Here is an 18,094-nt window from a genome sequence, read left to right on the forward strand (position 1 = left end):
ATCCTGTAGGGAAGTTGCTTCTCATATCACTGATTAGTCAATTGAGACTCAGGGAAATTTAGTCCAAGGTCACAAAACCAGAAAGTGGAGGATTCTAAACTCAAAAGCATGCCTGTCTAGGTTATATATGGCATACATTTAGTTTAACATTAACAGCAAACCTCAAGTTGGGCAAAAGAATGTTTTGACTTATAAAAATATCACTAAGTTCTGTCAAAGTAAGACAAATTACTTAATGATAATTAGGTCTTCATCCCAAATTCTTCTGCCTTTGCCTGAGAAACTGACTCATCAAGGGTAGGGGAAGGCAGCAGGGTGCTAGAAGCAGTGGAAGAGGGCTGAATCCGAATTAAACACTGGTGCTTCTTGTTCAGAAGGTGTGTTCAGAATCAAAAGGAAACCATGAGTTGCCTGAAAATCATACAGAAACCATGAGTTCCTCAGAAAGAAATACTATGCAAGCAAAAATGGGAGCCCAACAATAGCTAAGTGAGTTTCTTACAGGGAGTTTTTTACAAACACATTAATCACCAGATATACCAACCATGAGGAACAGCACCCTGCCTTGCGATGGGGGGAAAAGTAAATAGGAGTTGCTATAGCATTTGATATCTGCTGATAGCAATTGATAGCTATGCATTCATAACTCTGATTAAATATAACTTTCCTCTTTTTTCAGTGCCCACTGGCAAGCGTTATTAATGTAGCTTAACTATAGTGGAAAGACTAGGGTGAACACACAAATCTAGAAGTTCTTCTACGTCATTGACAGGGCTGTTCACAATTATTCATGCCCTACTGATGAACTAAGATGTTACTGATGAAAATGTATTGTGTACATGAAGGGCAAATAAAGAGTGAGAACCACAGACCTAGAGAAAGGCTGACTAGAACAAGTCATAATGTTATTTTTCATTGAAACTTTATAAACTAAAATGCCTGATGGGAGACAATAAATAAATACTCTTTTCCCAAAATGAAGGGCATTATTCCTAATTTTTCAAGAGCATTATAAATGTCGTTAGATATTTGCAAAAACAGGTCAATGATAAATGTACAAAGCTTGTAAGTGTAGCAGAAATTTCACTTAGCTTAGTTTTTTCTGCTTGAAAGAACACCAAGATGCTCCTTATATAATAATGCAGTAGTTGTACCTACAAAATAGGTAATACATCTGTAGAACTCTGTTCCCTTTTATTCCACTTTGTCTTCATTTCATAAATTAAAAACATAAAATGCAATTTTAAAGCAGTGATATCCAAATTTTTAAATCACACACCCTCCAGGTAGAAAAGTTTTGAGAACACTTAATATATGTATATGAATTTCTTTGTAAATTATAACCAAGAAGTGCTATACTATTATAAAACTTATACAAAGAGAATTTATGAAGGATGAGAAAGGGATGAAATAATTAAAAATTTAAAAAGATTTCATGATTATTATTTTTTGAGATAGAGTATTGCTCTGTCACCCAGGCTACAGTGTAGTGGCATGATCACAGCTCACTGCAGCCTCGACCTCTTGGGCTCAAGTGATTTTCCCACCTCAGCCTCCCAAGTAGCTGGGACTACAGGAATGCACCACCACATTTGGCTAGTTTTTTTTTATCATTTGTAGAGATGGGGTCAGCCTATGTTGCCCAGCTGATCTCAAAATCCTTGGCTCAAGCGATCCTCCCGCCTCAGCCTCCCAAAATCCTGGGATTAAGGCATAGGCTATGGTGCCTGTCCAAAACAGATTTTAATTACTTACACTAGAAAATATCCATTGACTGTAGTTTAAACATTTAAAAAAACTGATAAAAATTGTGATATTAGGAATTTGACGGTTTAATTTGAGGTTCATTTTATTTTTCTTTTCTTTAGAGACAGAGTCTTGCTCTGTTGCCCAGGCTGCAGTACAGTGGTATGATCATACCTCACTGCAGCCTCAAACTCCCGGGATCAAGTGATCCTCCCGCCTCAGCCTCCCAAGTGGCTAGGACTATAGGTGCACACCACCACGACCGGCTAATTTTTAAATTTGTTGTAGAGATAGTAGTCTTGCTATGTTGCCCAGGCTGGTATCGAACTCCTGGCCTCAAGCAATCCTCCTGCCTTTGCCTCCTAAAGCTCTGGGATTACAGGAGTGATTACGGGCCACTATACGTGGCTCTAAGCTCATTTTTGATAATTAGTTTGAATGTCCGTATTAGTTGAAAAGATTTCATACAGACATATGGAGCCAATGAAATAAATGCATTGTTAACTATGCCTACTCAATCACAATGCCTATTTTTAATGTAATTTACTAATTATGCTAAGGTTTTCATTGAAATTCTGTAGTAAAATTCCATCTTTACTGATGTTCTTGAAAGTTATTAGGAAGTGTTGCGTTACAATGTTTTGAATAGATTTAAAATCTACCCTAAAACCAAATTAAGGAAGACTTTTGAACAGGTTAGAAAATTCTGTTTTTGTGTTTTTAAATTATGTAGATATGATGGCTGGGTGATTCATTTATATCATTTTTCAGCAAAATCACAGAAAAGTGAACAATTTCTAAAAATCTATTTTCAAAACGTTCTCTTCATTTTTTAAAGTTTCTTTTTAAAAAGCAGTTACTTTATCATTCACCTAAAGTGTGTAACTTTTACCTTTAAGGATCTGATTATGTTTCTTTTTTAAAGGGCATCTACATGTAAGTCATGGTCATTTGTCCTCAGAGAACTATTAGCAAATTCTGAACCCTTTTATTTTCATTAAAAAGAGCACAACTATGACAACACCTTAAAATATGACTTCACAAATTAACCAGACCACCTTTTTATGCTACAAAAGCATGTCAGGGTCACTCCTCCGATCAAGTATCATATTTATAAAAGTTCTACCATTTAGGATAATATCCATAAATTCAACTCACTTGGACATATGTAAAGTCCACTATGCCAAAACATGCTGAAAGGGAACAAATGAGTGAGTGTGCCACTGTCAATCCCTCGATACTAACAACTCCCACTCTTATCTCAGGAAACCTTGACATCACGAGTCAGACTGGCTGACACATGGACCTAGTGAGAGTGCTGCCATCATCTTTGTATTCAATATTGGTAAATCTGAATTTCCTTAAATAAAAGTATTATAAATTGAAATGCTAGGATTTTTCCAGTAGGGCATCTTGTATGCTCCATAGGGAGTCTGTACCCTACTTTGGAGACTACTGCTTTGAAATATACATTCTTGAGAATGAAAAAATCTACAATTTCAAGTTACCTCTAAAAAACAACTAGTTTGCTTCTTTCCTCTCTCAAGTGCTTGACAAAGTTTCAGACTACACCATTCAGAAAATGCCAATAAAAATTAATATGTCATATTTCCTTCGTGTAGAGAGGTTGAGAAAATTATTACAAATTTGAAGGCATACAATTTTTTTTTTTTTTTTTTTTGAGACGCAGTCTCACTCTGTCGCCCAGGCTGGAGTGCAGTGGCGCAGTCTCGGCTCACTGCAAGCTTTGCCTCCCAGGTTCATGCCATTCTCCTGCCTTAGCCTCCCGGGTAGCTGGGACTACAGGCACCCGCCACCACGCCCGGCTAATTTTTTGTATTTTTAGTAGAGACGGGGTTTCTCTGTGTTAGCCAGGATGGTCTCCATCTCCCGACCTCTTGATCCACCTGCCTCGGCCTCCCAAAGTGCTGGGATTACAAGCGTGAGCCACTGTGCCCAGCCACAAATGTATTTTAGAATGAGTAGAGCTATTCTGATGCTATCATTTACATAATTTATTTTCTGATAAACTATTATTCAAATGCAGACTATCAAAATATATCAATAGAGTATTAACTGAAAATAATGTAAAGTTGAAATCTATTTCAAATGACTGTAGCTACATTTTGTTGCTTTATAGAAGGGTGACATTAAAGGATCAAGAAACACGGGTAATTATTTTTATTAGAAACAAGATCTAAATCAGCTTTATAGGAGAATCTATGAATTTAAGTACAAACTAATAGTCCTTTATAAAATTAGTTTCTTCAGAAAAATCGGAGAGAGAGAAGCAGTGTTAAGAGCAGCTGGCTGCTCAGTGCTGAGTCTGGCACTCTGCTCAGGTGCACGCCTCACCTTGGCGCCATGCTTATGCAGAACTTCCATGACATCATTATGGGCTCTTTCTGCTGCAACATGCAGGGGAGTCATGAAACTACAGAAAAGAGGAAAGAAAGAAAAGGTAATTGTCTCTCTTTTATTGCATTTCCTCTTTAGGAACTGAACAACTCTTTCTGCAATTATACTTACTCTTTATTTTTTTCATTAACATTTGCTCCTTTTCTAAGTAACAATTCTGTCACTTGTTTACGTTTGGGATGCAGAGAGGCCACAGCACAGTGCTATAAAGTAAGCAAAACCAAGTTAATAAAATACACTTCTATATGTACAGTAGCTCTTGGAATTGAACAGTATCTGCTGACCTTTATTTAAAACATTGTTATCTCAGAGTATCAGAACATATGTATATGTTTTATATCACAGAGATGATCCACATTCTTTCTACGTATAGTGGAAATACAAAACATAAGCGTTTAAACCAAGGTGAAATTACGCTCTTAAACATTAAGAGAGATCTTATTTCTTTTGGCTTAGCCAATCAATAAATATTCACTATATATTCCATGGAAAGCATCATAATACATATGCCTCTGCAAAGCTACAGAAATCTATAACTAAGTTACTCAATCTTTCATTAAGCTATCAGCCACACAAGTCAGTATTTCTAAGGTCTTCTACAGAGGTACTCCCAGCACTACAGGAGAAGTTTATATGCCCAAGGATAAGAAAGAAAATGATATAACTGAAGCAGTTTAGAGAAAAATATTCTCAGAAATTTTATGTTTTAACATAATATTTATACAACTTTTTTATTCTGCTTCATTTTAATATTTGTATTAAAATTTAAAAATAAAAAACTACTTACAACTAAATAAAATGAATACTCCAAAAAAGTGGGTCAGGTTTATTCTGTGGCTCTGAATATCTCCTAGCATAACACTGTAGCTTGAATCTATCTCAACCCTAGTTTGAGAGACATGTATTTAAGTGTATACACAGTTAGCCTATTTCAGTTTAGTCAATCCTTTAATGTTGTTTTATGCAGATACTGACAAAGGTTAGATCTTTTGTGTCAAATATATGTAAGAACATTAATTAGGTATACTTAAGGTCTGTGATGCAGGCATCACATATGCTTAAATTCTGAATTTAGGAGCAATCACTAACCACTCTCTAGGTGAGCCTTAATGTGTCAATGACAAAGAAAATAAATAAATCTTTCTGAAAGTGCATTTGAAGAAAAAACATGGATAGTTTCAAGAATAATTTATATAGTATCAAACAAAAAATCCATGATCTTGCCATTTTTCTACCACGAATATAATCAGTTCTTTGAATACAATTGCTCAAAAAGATAATGCAAGTATCTGAAAATATACTTTAATCTTCTACAGAAGGAAATCTAGTATTTATCTAGCAAACACAAGAAAAAAAATTCTACTGAAAAATCACATCTTGTATTTTATGAAAGCACTGGCCACAAAAGTGGATTTGTTATAATGAGGTGGGGAAGACAAAGGTAAAATAATTTCCAAATCGAGGTTGAGCAAATGTCAATTCTCTCACCCATGAAAAGAATCATCCCCCAAACTAAGTTTAAAAATCAATGCAACCAAAATTAAAATGCAAATTCCTGGCATTTCAGATACTGAAGTTATTTAAGGTTTCTAAAATGAAAATCATATTTTGTGCTTACATTATTACTATAGACCCAGGGAATAGATTAACAATAAAATCTTACCAGTGCTGTTTCATGAGACTGTGGTTGTTTGAAATTAATGATTTCCAGAGCAAGTGTTTTTTTAACTTTAGCTAAGTCTGCTTCTCTGGCTGCTTGTAGTAAAGAATGACCTTTAAATTCATCTGTCAATGAAACAATAGTTGACATAAAAAAAGATTTAAAATGTATAAAAAATCTTCAGCATGATTATAAATAAGTAGGAATATTATTATTTTATGAATTTCTCTATTTTAGCAACAGCAGCAATGTGACAATATGATAAAAATGCAAAAGATGAGGATGTAGATTAATGAAAAATTGTGAAGTTTGTATGCTCTGAGATAAGACTGTTTCACACTCTCAAAGTCATAAAGATACACCTATAAAGATACTTACTGCAGCAAAATTTTGAAACAGGAAACCTAAATGTCCACCAAAAGGAAACCAGTTAAATAATGTGTGTGCACATACGCTGTAACACTTTCTAGCTCTTAAACAAGAGATAGGTCTACATACACTGACATGAAAGTATATAGTGGTACATGAAAATTCAAAAAAGAAAGGACAGGCTGATGCATTTTTTTTTGTATTGTCACTACTCTTGCTACTACTATTGCCACCATAAGTACACCGTAAGTAATGGTGTAGAAAACATTTGCAGAAATATTTACCAAAATATTAATGGTGATTAAGTCTTGACACAGAAAAGGAAAGGACTAAAATATGGGAGAAATGCAGAGCTTGAGCATTTTTCAAAGAACAATTAATAGCTTATTATTTTCATAACCAGGTGAGAGACTTTTTGAAAAGCTGTATCTAAATTAATTGCATGAATGAGAATCCAATATTCTTATATCTTAAACTATGGTAAAACAAAAAGTTTATTTAAAAAACATATGCATGTATATATTGGTAATATATTCAGAAGATGACCTCAACCAAATTATTTTTAAAATCTCACTTAAATATGGGAAAGTGATTATACGATTATACTTGGGTCATAACACACATGACAAATAAAAATATGATTGTGCAACCTTGCAGGGCTTGGGAAATAGTGAGGGTTCAATAATGCTAGATACCTACTCCTATCAATGGCACAAGAATGTAACCTCATAAGAGGGTTCAGTAATGCTAGATACCTGTCACTATCAATAGCACAAGAAAGTAAGCCCCATAAGAGGGTTCAATAATGCTAGATACCTATTACTATCAATAGCACAAGAATGTAAGCCCCAGAAACTCAGAGCTTTTTAATGCTTTGTACACTGCTATATTTCTAGTGCCTGCCACATTGTAAGTATCCAAGAAATGGATGCTGATTGACTCATCCTCATTAGCCTTCAAAAAACCAAAAAAGGAGCTTCAACATATGAATTAAAACTAGGCTCGAATAAATACAATATATACAAAAAGTATATGTATATAATATTCCCATGGAATTCATGAAGAAAAGTATACAGTTAGAAATGAGGATTATGAATTAGTGTGTTTGTAAGAATGGAAGGTTATTATTTAAGGCAGATAAAACTCAACAGAAATTAAATATTCCAATTTATGCAATAATGATTTCGGGATATAAATACGTACAAGTCAATCTTTCCCTAAGCTCCGGAGTTGGAGCCATATCCACAGCACTTTTGCCATGGCAGTTGACTAACGTAGGATCAGCGCCATGGCTAAGTAACAAAGAGCAGACTTCTACACGGTTCTTGGAAGCAGCCTCGTGCAGTGGAGTAAACTGCCAGAGATCCATGGCATTAACACAAGCTCCGTGCTGAATTGAGAAAAAAACATTTTAGGTCAGTAATCATTTTGCTGGATCAAATAAAACTCAAAAGATATTTATTTCTTTGTAAATTTCAGTTATAACTTTTTCAAATAAGTGTTTTAATTTCTTTAATATCACCTTTCAAAAACAGCTGAAATTAAATTCAATGTTTTAAACATTTTAAGGCAATGGTAATAGGTTTAAAAACGTATTTTATTCTCTTAAAATCTAAAAAAACAAGACTAGGCAACATGGCAAAACCTCGTCTCTACAAAAATCATAAAAATTAGCTGTGCGTGGTGGCACACCCCTGTAATCCCAGCTACTGGGGAGGCTGAGGTGGGAGGATCACTTGAACTTGGGAGGTTGAGGCTGCAGTGAGCTGTGAATGTGCCACTGCACTCCAGCCTGGGTGACAGGGCAAGACCCTGTTTCAGAACAAACAAACAAACAAAAAACCCCAAAAAACTAAACAAACTTTCATGAGGCCGAAAGTATGGAAAGTCATGACAAGTTAAAGAAAAAAAAAAAGTAAATGATGCTCAATATTCTGAATTTCTCTTACCTTTAGTAGCAGTTCTGTGACTTCATAATGTCCATATGAACATGCATTATGAAGAGGCACAAGTCCACTAAATGAAAAAACGCAAATTAGAATACTTAAATTTCAAACAACTTATTTATCCATGAAGTACTAAGAAATAAAATCCAATAAATCCCAATACAATTATATTTTAAAATATTTAAAAGTATTTAATAAAATAATAAAAGAATTCAAAGCATAGCTTATGTTCACACCTTTTGTATTTATCTTGTTTTTTGTATATAATCCTTGAAGATAAAGAAAAAAATACCAAACAGAAGAACATTTTGGCAAAAGGAAGATCATATGCTAATTGACAAATGCATGCATTATATATTAAGTATTTATAAGAAATAAATGTTAACTGGTAGTGAACTGAAATATTCTACCATTTTAATTCACTTTTATGGTAATTTCTAGCAAAATAATCAAATATCCAAACTACTATAACTTGCATATCAAAGTATTCTAAATAAGCCAAAAAACCCCTTTTTTTGTGGTGTACGTCTCTTGATGACTCACCTATTGTACACCCATCTGTTTTCAGACATGCACAAGGAAACAGAGATGTACAAGAGCATCAGGCATTTATGCCCCTATACTACTGGGACACCATTCACATATGGCACAAAACCTGGTGCAGGCAAGAGAACAGCACCAGAGAAAGCAGATTGGAAATGGACGAATTCTTCTGATAAGTGTCTCAAGTATTGAGTTCATTTTTATGTTTCTTGACTTGGGGAGGGGCAAAGTGAAAAACTCTCCTCCGGGGCATCTCTTCTTTATGCTGTCAATCACAAGACTGTAACGTAATCTACCTTACCTGGGTAGTAGGGTTAATTATCTTTTAGATCTTAAAGTGGGGCAATGAGAAATGTTAGTCCACCACATAGGATAGCAAACCCAATGTTCATATATCCCTGGACACTTTACAGGAAACTGATACAAAGTTTTCAAAAATTCACCTATTGGTAAAATAAATGACATAACTGCTTTTTTGGTTACCACCCATATCCCCTCACATCAACCTTCTAGGTTTTCTCAGTTTATATGTCCAAGATTTCATTAGAAAAAAAATTTGGTATTGTATATTTATGATTTTGGCTTATCAGTAAAGGATGATCCTTTACTATCTGTTGAATCTGATAGCTATGCTACTGGATTTTCATAATTTTCAATTTGTTTTATTTTTCTAAAATGCAATTTAAGAGTTGAAAAACAGTAACTGCAACTGAGACACAATTTCAACTTCAAGTAACAGAACTGTGATAAAATTAAATTGATTTGGGAAATTATTATGAGAAGTATCCTTAATTAAGTAGGCACATGAAAATAAAACCTAAAATCAGAGTTGTGAACATTCTTAAAACGTTATATAAGCCGTAACAAATGGGACATATGACTTTGTCTAGTGTTTTAAAAGTTTAGAGTATCAGACAAAAACAAAGCACTGAAAGGAAGTAAACTGATAGACCTACCCTTTGTCTTTTGCATGAACATCAGCACCATGCTGAAGAAGAAGCTGAACTATTCGAACTCTGTTGTAGCCTGCTGCTAGATGTAAAGGAGTTGACTAGAAAAGAAAAACACATCCCCTTTTCAGGTAAAAACAAACAAACAAACAAAATCCTTGCTTTGCCATTTCAGATTTAAACACAATGAAAGTTGACGCAAAAATACTGCGCTGAAATGTCAAAAATTCACATTTCATAACTTAATGAGAGATAATTTACTGCCCTCAGGAGTCAATACTAACGTTAGTGCCATCCACCTATTTCCCTTACTTGTTTTTTTAAGGGCATCAGTAACCAAACCTTACCCTACCTATTCTACATGATTTCCTATTTCTTTCCAACATGAAACATTCTCACTGTTCTGAGAAGACACACCAGGGCTCATGTTTCCTATAACTGGAAGCATTCTTCCTTATCCTACTCAAATCCTGTCCTCCTTTCAAGTTCTAACCTTTAAATCCCAATTCTACCATAAAACTTTATCTAAAGATCTAGCTCTGAAAATTTCTTTAATAGGAAAGATTGAAAAACATCTCTAAACAATTTGAACAAACTTTAATGGAAACAAAAAGGACAATGGGCCTTATTCATTCTGTACAGCTGCTAGTAATGGTCAAAACTAATTTGCTACACTGGGTGCAATGACATATACCAAGGTAGCATTTAATTCTTCCATTTTATGTACCACATACACAGTATAAATACAAGAGAGGAATACAGTTTCTTCCCTGCCAATTTCTGCCACATTGTAATTTGAGTCAAGTTATTAGAAGGTTCTCTGCTAAAATTTAGTATGGTAATTAATCAAACTTCTCCTCACCTTTTAAGAGTCAGAAATAACTTCATTTTAATTAAAAACTTCCCTGCAACCATAGCAATTTTCCACCTTTGCTAATTTAAAGTTTAAATACCATAACGGGTTTTTCACACAGGCTTTAATATACTTTAATGCATTCCCTTTCATTTTTCCTGTCTTCTATTTGGGGTCTTGGGATTTAATAAGATTTTTAATTTATTTTCTTCACCTATTCCAGATGTGAAGATACAAAAGAATTACTAAACATTGTACTATCTATTACTGCTTTTGAGATATTTCATACATTTTACATATTCTGTCAGTCTCTAAGTTTAGAAAATACATTGAGCAATGCCAGCTATCAATGAGGAGACCATTCAGATTAGAAGAGTCCTGAACAGGAAGTCAGGAAACCTGATTACATTCCTGGATCTTATGCAACCCAGTGGATGTCATGCTACTCATGTGTCTCAGCTTCTTCATGTATAAAATGGAGATAAAATCACTCATCCTCGCTATCTGAAAAACCTGTGAAAATACAGTACAATTTAACTTACCTGTGGTTAATTTTAGTCTGAAAATATTACATGTGGAATTCCAGAAACAAACAATTCATAAGTTTTAGGCTGAGCACTATTCTAAGTAGCCTGATGAAATCTGCCCACTTTGTCCCACCTTGGATGGGAATCATCCCTTCCTCCAGCACATCCATACTGAAGATGCTACATATTAGTCACTTAGTAGCCATCTCAGTTATGGGATCAAAAAACCATATATAGGGTTTGGTACTATCCGAGGCTTCAGGCATCTACTGGGCTCTTGAAATGTATCTCCCGAGGATAAGGGAAAACTACCGTAAAGTTTTCTCCCATATAGAAACACATTTTTGTTTCTTTTTTGTTTGTTTGTTTTTTAGATGGAATCTCGCTCTGTTGCCCAGGCTGGAGTGCAGTGGCTCGATCTCGGCTCACTGCAACCTCCGCCTCCCGGGTTCAAGTGATTCTCCTGTCTCAGCCTCCCGAGTATTTGGGATTACAGGCACGCACCACCATACCCAGCTAATTTTTGAATTTTTAGTTGAGCTGGGGTTTCACCATGTTGGCCAGACTGGTCTGGAACTCCTGACCTCAAGTGATCCACCCACCTCCAACTCCCAAAGTGATGGGATTACAGGCGTGAGCCACTGTGCTTTTTTAAAACGTAAAATGCCATGTAAAAATAGGCAATTAAAATTTTTTATCATCAAACATGTCCAGCTAAGTTTCTGCTTTGAGATCCATGTCAAATGTTACTGCAAATGATACGGTCAGGGAGTATCAACTTACTTTCAGGACTCTTATTTCACTCTCATTTTAGAAAAATACTTCTGCTGGATAATGAAGTTTAGTTAGCTTTTTTCCTTCCTTTAATATTTTAAGGATGTTATACCACTGTCCTCTGTCTTGCTTTGTTTCAAGACTAGAAATCTGTTATCCTTATCTTTGTTCCTTTGTACAGGTGTTTTTCCCCTTCTGGACACACTAATATTTCTCTACATTAATATTTCACTGACTTAAAGCAATTTGATGATGATGTGCCTTGATATAGTTTTCGTGTGTGTGTGTGTGTTTGTGTGTGGTGTGTGCGCACACACATGCATGCCCAGAATTGGAGCTTGCAGTGCTTCTTAGACCTAATATAGTTTTCACTAAATTTGGAAAATTTTTTGCTATGATTTCATCAAATATTTTTTCTGCTCCCTCTCCTATTACTCTCACTAGGGTCCCACTAGGGACTTCAATTACACAAATATTAGGTTAATTTCAAAGCTTGCTTCCAGGCTTTGGTAGGCAGGGCCAGAGCAGCCTTTAGTGTAGGACAGATTTTCCCCTACTACTGAGGCATTGTCCTTTGATGACATCCAGTGAATTATGAGGGCTTTTCACTCTGGCTGGTGGCAACAGAAACTATTACAGACTCTGTGTGAGTTCCTAGGCTTGTTATCTCTAATCTTTCTGTGTGGTTCTTTTACTAGCCTCAAGCGGTTTCCTCACCCATGTGTTACTCAGTACTTATCTGAACACTGTAAGGGAACCCTGTGTGGATCTCCCTTTCCTGGCCACTGCCTTGCTAACTCCTTCCACCTTAGTCTCCCCAAACTCCCAATTTCATCTCCTCAACTCAGGGAGACTATCAGGTTCCTCCTGGTTTTCCCCTCCTTGTGTTAAGGCCTGGAAATTCTTTGGAGGTGGTAAGCTGGAGTTGTTACGCTCTCTCAGGGATAATTACCATGTACTGCCTGATGCTCAATGTCTAAAAACAACTGTTTCATACATTTTGTCTATTTTTCTTAGAGTTTCAGGAAGCAAGGTAAATCTAGTCCCTCTTACTCTATCTTGGATTACTTCCGTGACTGAATTGCACTTTACATTGCAGTTTGAAAACTTCCTCCACAGACAAGGACTGCTTTGGAGGACTGGTCAGGAAGTCAGCAAGCTGGTATAGCATATAGCTAATATTTAATATTACATAAAAAGGGTCACATCTTTCTTGCTTATGAACAAAAAGATGCTCCATTTTTGTATTATCTTTTACACAACTTTCTTTGTATAAAGCTCATTAACTTTTATTTCTTATTCCTGAAAATGAACAAAAGTTCTCAAAAGAATGAATACATATGAAAACCTATAATTTAAAAGGGCAGGCTGGGGGCGGTGGCTCATGCCTGTAATCCCAGCACTTTGAGAGGCCGAGGCGGGTGGATCACGAGGTCAGGAGATTGAGACCATCCTGGCTAACTCGATGAAACCCTGTGTGTCTCTACTAAAAATACAAAAAATTAGCCGGGTGTGGTGGTGGGCGCCTGTAGTCCCAGCTACTTGGGAGGCTGAGGCAAGAGAATGGCATGAACCCAGGAGGTGGAGCTTGCAGTGAGCACAGGTCGGGCCACTGCACTCCAGCCTGGGTGACAGAGCGAGACTCCGTCTCAGAAAAAAAAAAAAAAAAAAAAAAGGGCAAAACATAAGAAAAATTTAACTAGTTTTCAGATTTAAAAAAATCATTTAATTGTAAGATTTACAATGCTTTGAAAACAGTAATATATTTAGTTTTTAAACTACTGAAATCTATATAACTCAAATAAATTAGCAGGCTCTGTAATTAAGGTAGAAAGTGACAGGAAGTCTGTGAAAAAATGGAGATGAAGGGTGAGTTTTCAAAAACTATTAGGAAGCAGAATTGATAGCCTCTGAGAAATCACTGATCTAGCTAGTGAGAGACAGAGTAGTTTCTAGTTTGGAAATGCCAATGACAGAGAACAACAGAAAAAAAAACGAAGGGAGTGGAGGAAAGGAGAGGCCAGAGGGAAATAAGGTGAGGTCTGGGTTAGCTGAATTTTAAGTGCCTAGATGATACCCCAGTGGTAATGTCGGAGAGAGAGACTTACACGTATGGCACTAGAATTCAGAAGAGGTTAAGGCTAAAACAAAAATCTGGTCATCACTAGCATTCACCTAAAATACGTGAATTTCTACCACGTATCTGACAACACGTTAAGTGCTAGGGATAGCAATGAAAACAAGAAAAGCGAAATCAGTATTTTGCGCTTATGGATCTTCTCCTTCCTCAAAATCACACCAAGAGTGATTATCTAAAGGAAATGCATATAAATGAATTCTTTATTCAGAAGGACAAAAGATGAGGAAACAGAAGTCTGCATTTTGAGAAGTCAAGTCACTAGAGAAAGCAGGCAATACAATATAAATGCTGTGGATGTGGACAAATCCCATGGGAGGGGAGTTTAGGACACCCGGGAAGGCTGGAGGATGCTGGTCTAAACCACTCTAGAGGCAAGCAGAGGGAAACGGGGTCAGGAAAGATTCTCAGAAGAAATGCTTTCCGAGCTGAGACTTTGGATAAACAGAATCACTGAGGCAAAAGAATAAGAAACTTTATTCCAGGTTGTGTGAAGAATCCATGTTAATATCAGTGGACAAGGTATATTTCAGAAACTTAAGACAAATTCGGTGGCTAAGTGTAGTGTATGAGATTGGGGAGAGCCTAAGAATAATGGGAAATCACTGAAAGACTTGAAGCAGAAAATTACTTAAGATTAGAGTCTTGGAAAGATCACTTTAGTTACTACGTGGAGAATAAAATTGAAGAGAGAGAGCAAACTCTATGGCAGGAAGGCCTGAATAGAAGGGTAAAGGACTAATCCAAGAGAGAAATAATGACGCTGTCAGCAAAGTGGCAGCAGCATCTACGTAGGAGTAGCTGAGCTATGAGGGTGGTGAATTCACAGGAAGAGTGAGTGCAGAATGAGCAGGGTGAGACTTTCCAAGTCATCATTCCCCTGTGAATGCTAATCCTGCAACTTATATAGCATCACTAGAAGGCACATAAAAATAAATAAAATGCATGCAATAAATTTGAGAAAATGGCAGACTGCAAAGAGAAAAAGAAGAGACAAATTGAGAAAAAAAAGGATGATTTGCACAAACTCATGCCACTAAAAGCCCTGAGGTTTTTCAAACTTTGGGAAAAAAGAAATTTACAACTGCTATTTACCAAATGCTGTCTCCTGATCCAAAGCAAAAACACGACATACCCTAGGACTAAACCTAGTTAATGGTTACCACATAGTGCCAAATTTATATCTCAGCTGCCAAATGGCAAAGCAGTGGTAAAAGTAATTTTCTAATTGCTAGGATAATTAACAGAGTATCATTTGTTTTAGATAAATAAGGCAGCCCCATTTCTAAAATACACATGTTGCTAGACAATTCGATGATGGTTGTAAACTAGTAAACATAAGAATCAAACATTTAGGACATCCACATACACAGCACAGCAATCACTGCCAGTTTGTACACCTCTGATTTATTCTAAAAACAGATGTTTCTGTTAGGAACATTTTAAAAGACAAACATGTAAAGTGGTAAATTATGGAACAGATGCAAATACAAAAACTAAATATTATTCTGCTGTAAGATAAATATTATCACTGATATTTTAATATCATAAAATGTTAACAGAAAAAAAGGTCTTAAGGAAGTCCTATAAATCAAAGATCTCTTCTTGGATTCAGGCTATAAGAAAAAACAAACTTGAATTTGTCTATCTTTGCCTTTTATCCTATAGATTTGCAGTGCAGTATAAAGCATTTAAGGTAGTTTTAACTTTTCCTATACAACCATGCATGTAAGGGATAGCTAAAATAGTGACAATAAGCCTTTTGCAAAGCAGTGGCTTCAACATAAGCCCAGGAAGCATGATATGAGAAAATGAATAAAGGCTTTTTAATCTTCGTTTTGCATTCCAGCTTTGGAAATTTTACTAGGTATTTCCGTTAATTTATTAATGTGTCTGGGTCTTGGCTTCCAATATCTGTGAAGTGGGAATTGTAATCCCTATCACACAGGAATATTTTATAGATTAAAGATAACTGTACAAAGCACATAATATTTATCACACTGGAAAAACTCAGCAAATGATAGTTATTATTTATCATCATCTTATTAAGTAGCTTATATACTTAAGCTTTTTTTTTTTTTTTCATTTTAAAATTTAACTTTTAGATACAGGGGGCCATGTGCAGGTTTGTTACATGGGTATACTGCAGTCAGGTAGTGAGCATGGTACCCAATAGGTAGTTTGTTCTTGAACCTGTGCCACCCCCCTCTAGTAGTCCACAATGTCTACTGTCCCCATGTTTATGTCCACGTGTGCTCCATGTTTAGATCCCACTTATAAGTGAGAACATGTGTTATGTAGTTTTCTGTTCCTACATTAATTCGTTTAGGTTAATGGCCTCTGGCTCCATTCATATTGCTGCAAAGGGCATGATTTCATTCTTTTTCAGGGCTGTGTGGTATTCCATGGTGTATATGTACCACATTTTCTTTACCCAATCCACCACTGATGGGCACCTAAGTTGACTTCATGTCTTTGCTATTGTGAATGGCACGCCAATGAACATACAACTTCATGTATCTTTTTGGTAAGATAATCTATTTTCCTTTGCGTATATATCTAGAAATGGGATTGCTGGGCCTAATGGTAGCTCTGTTTTAAGTTGAGAAATTTCCAAACTGCATTCCACAGTGTATAAGCATTGCTTTTTCTCTGCAAATTTGTCAGTATATGTTGTCTTTTGACTTTTTAATAAACAGCCATTCTGAGTGGTGTGAGATGGTATCTCATTGTGGTTTTGATTTGCTTTTCTCTGACGATTAGTAATAATAAGCATTTTTTCATGTTTGTTGGCTGCTTGTATGTCTTATTTCGAAAAATGTCTGTTCATGTCCTTTGCCTACTTTTTGATGGGGTTGGTTTTTGCTTTGAATTAAGTTCCTTATAGATTCTGGATATTAGACCTTCGTCAGATGCATAGTTTATGAATATTTTCTCCCATTCTGTAGACTGTCTATTTACTCTGCTGGTAGTTTCTTTTGCTGTGCAGAAGCTCTTTAATTAGGTCCCACTTGTCAATTTTTATTTGTATTACACATGCTTTTGGAGACTTAGCCAAAAATTCTCTGCTAAGGCTGATGCTGAGGATGGTATTTCCTAGGTTTTTCTCTAGAATTTTTATAGTATTAGGTTTTATAATTAAATTCTTAAATCCATATTGAGTTAACTTTTGTGTATGATGAAAGGTAAGGGTCCCGTTTCATTCTTCTGCATATGGCTAGCCAGCTATCCCAGCACTATTTATTGCATAGGGAATCCTTTCCCCATTAATTGTTTTCGTTGGACTTGTCGAAGATCAGATGATTGTTAAGTATGTGGCTTTATTTCTGAGCTTTCTATTCCATTCCATTGGTCTGTGTCTGTTTTTTTGTACCAGTGCCATTCTGTTTTCTTTATTGTAGCCTGACAGTATAGTTTGAATTTGGGTAGTGTGATGCCTCTGGCTTTGTTTTTTGCTTAGGATTGCTTTGGCTATTTGGGCTCTTCTTTGGTTCCAAATGATTTTTAGAATAGTTTTTTCTAATTCTTTGAAGAATGATGTTGATTGTTTGATAGGAATAGCACTGAACCTGTAAACTGCTTTGGTCAGTATGGCCACTTTAATGATACTGATTCTTCCAATCCATGAGCGTGGAATGTTTTTCCATTTTTTGTATCATCTCTGATTTCTTTCAGCAGAGTTTTACAGTTTTCCTTGTAGAGATCTTTCATCTCTCTGGGATCACTATATCCCTAGCTATTTCATTTTATTTGTGGCTACCGTAAATGGGATTGAGCTCTTGATTTGACTCTCAGCCTGGATGCTATTGGTGTATAGAAATGCTACTGATTTTTGTACATGGATTTTGTATACTGAAACCTTGCTAAAATCATTCATCAGTTCTAGCAGCCTTTTGGAGTCTTTAGGGTTTTTTATACTTAGAATAAAATCATAGTGTAAGTGAAGAGAGGTAGTTTGACTTGTTTTTTTTTTTCCTATCCAGATGCCTTTTATTTCCTTTTCTTGCCTGACTGCTCTGGCTAGAACTTCCTCATGTTATTTCTCAGTGGTCATTTATCAGTCCTTATCTTACCTGACCTTATTAGCATTATTTGGTATCATTGATCACTTCTTCCTCCTTAAAATGTTTTCCTCCTTGGCATCTAGTACACCACACTCCTCGTTTTCCTC

The 18,094-nt window shown here is 35.8% G+C and overlaps 1 protein-coding gene across 4 annotated transcripts in view; it reads right to left on the reverse strand.

Moving 5' to 3' along the window:
* TNKS (tankyrase) overlaps positions 1-18,094 on the reverse strand; it is a 221,247-nt gene that overhangs the window by 67,919 nt on the left and 135,234 nt on the right. For all 4 annotated transcript variants that reach the window (XM_030812401.1, XM_030812400.1, XM_030812399.1 and 1 more), the window contains exons 6-11: positions 9,639-9,733; positions 8,143-8,209; positions 7,397-7,583; positions 5,828-5,949; positions 4,276-4,367; positions 4,102-4,180 (exon numbers count right to left, since the gene is read on the reverse strand). In XM_030812401.1, the coding sequence (XP_030668261.1) occupies positions 4,102-4,180; positions 4,276-4,367; positions 5,828-5,949; positions 7,397-7,583; positions 8,143-8,209; positions 9,639-9,733 (642 nt within the window). The remainder of the gene's footprint in view (positions 1-4,101; positions 4,181-4,275; positions 4,368-5,827; positions 5,950-7,396; positions 7,584-8,142; positions 8,210-9,638; positions 9,734-18,094) is intronic.

This window comes from Nomascus leucogenys, chromosome 4 (genome assembly GCF_006542625.1).
Source record: "Nomascus leucogenys isolate Asia chromosome 4, Asia_NLE_v1, whole genome shotgun sequence".
Taxonomy (NCBI): domain Eukaryota; kingdom Metazoa; phylum Chordata; class Mammalia; order Primates; family Hylobatidae; genus Nomascus; species Nomascus leucogenys.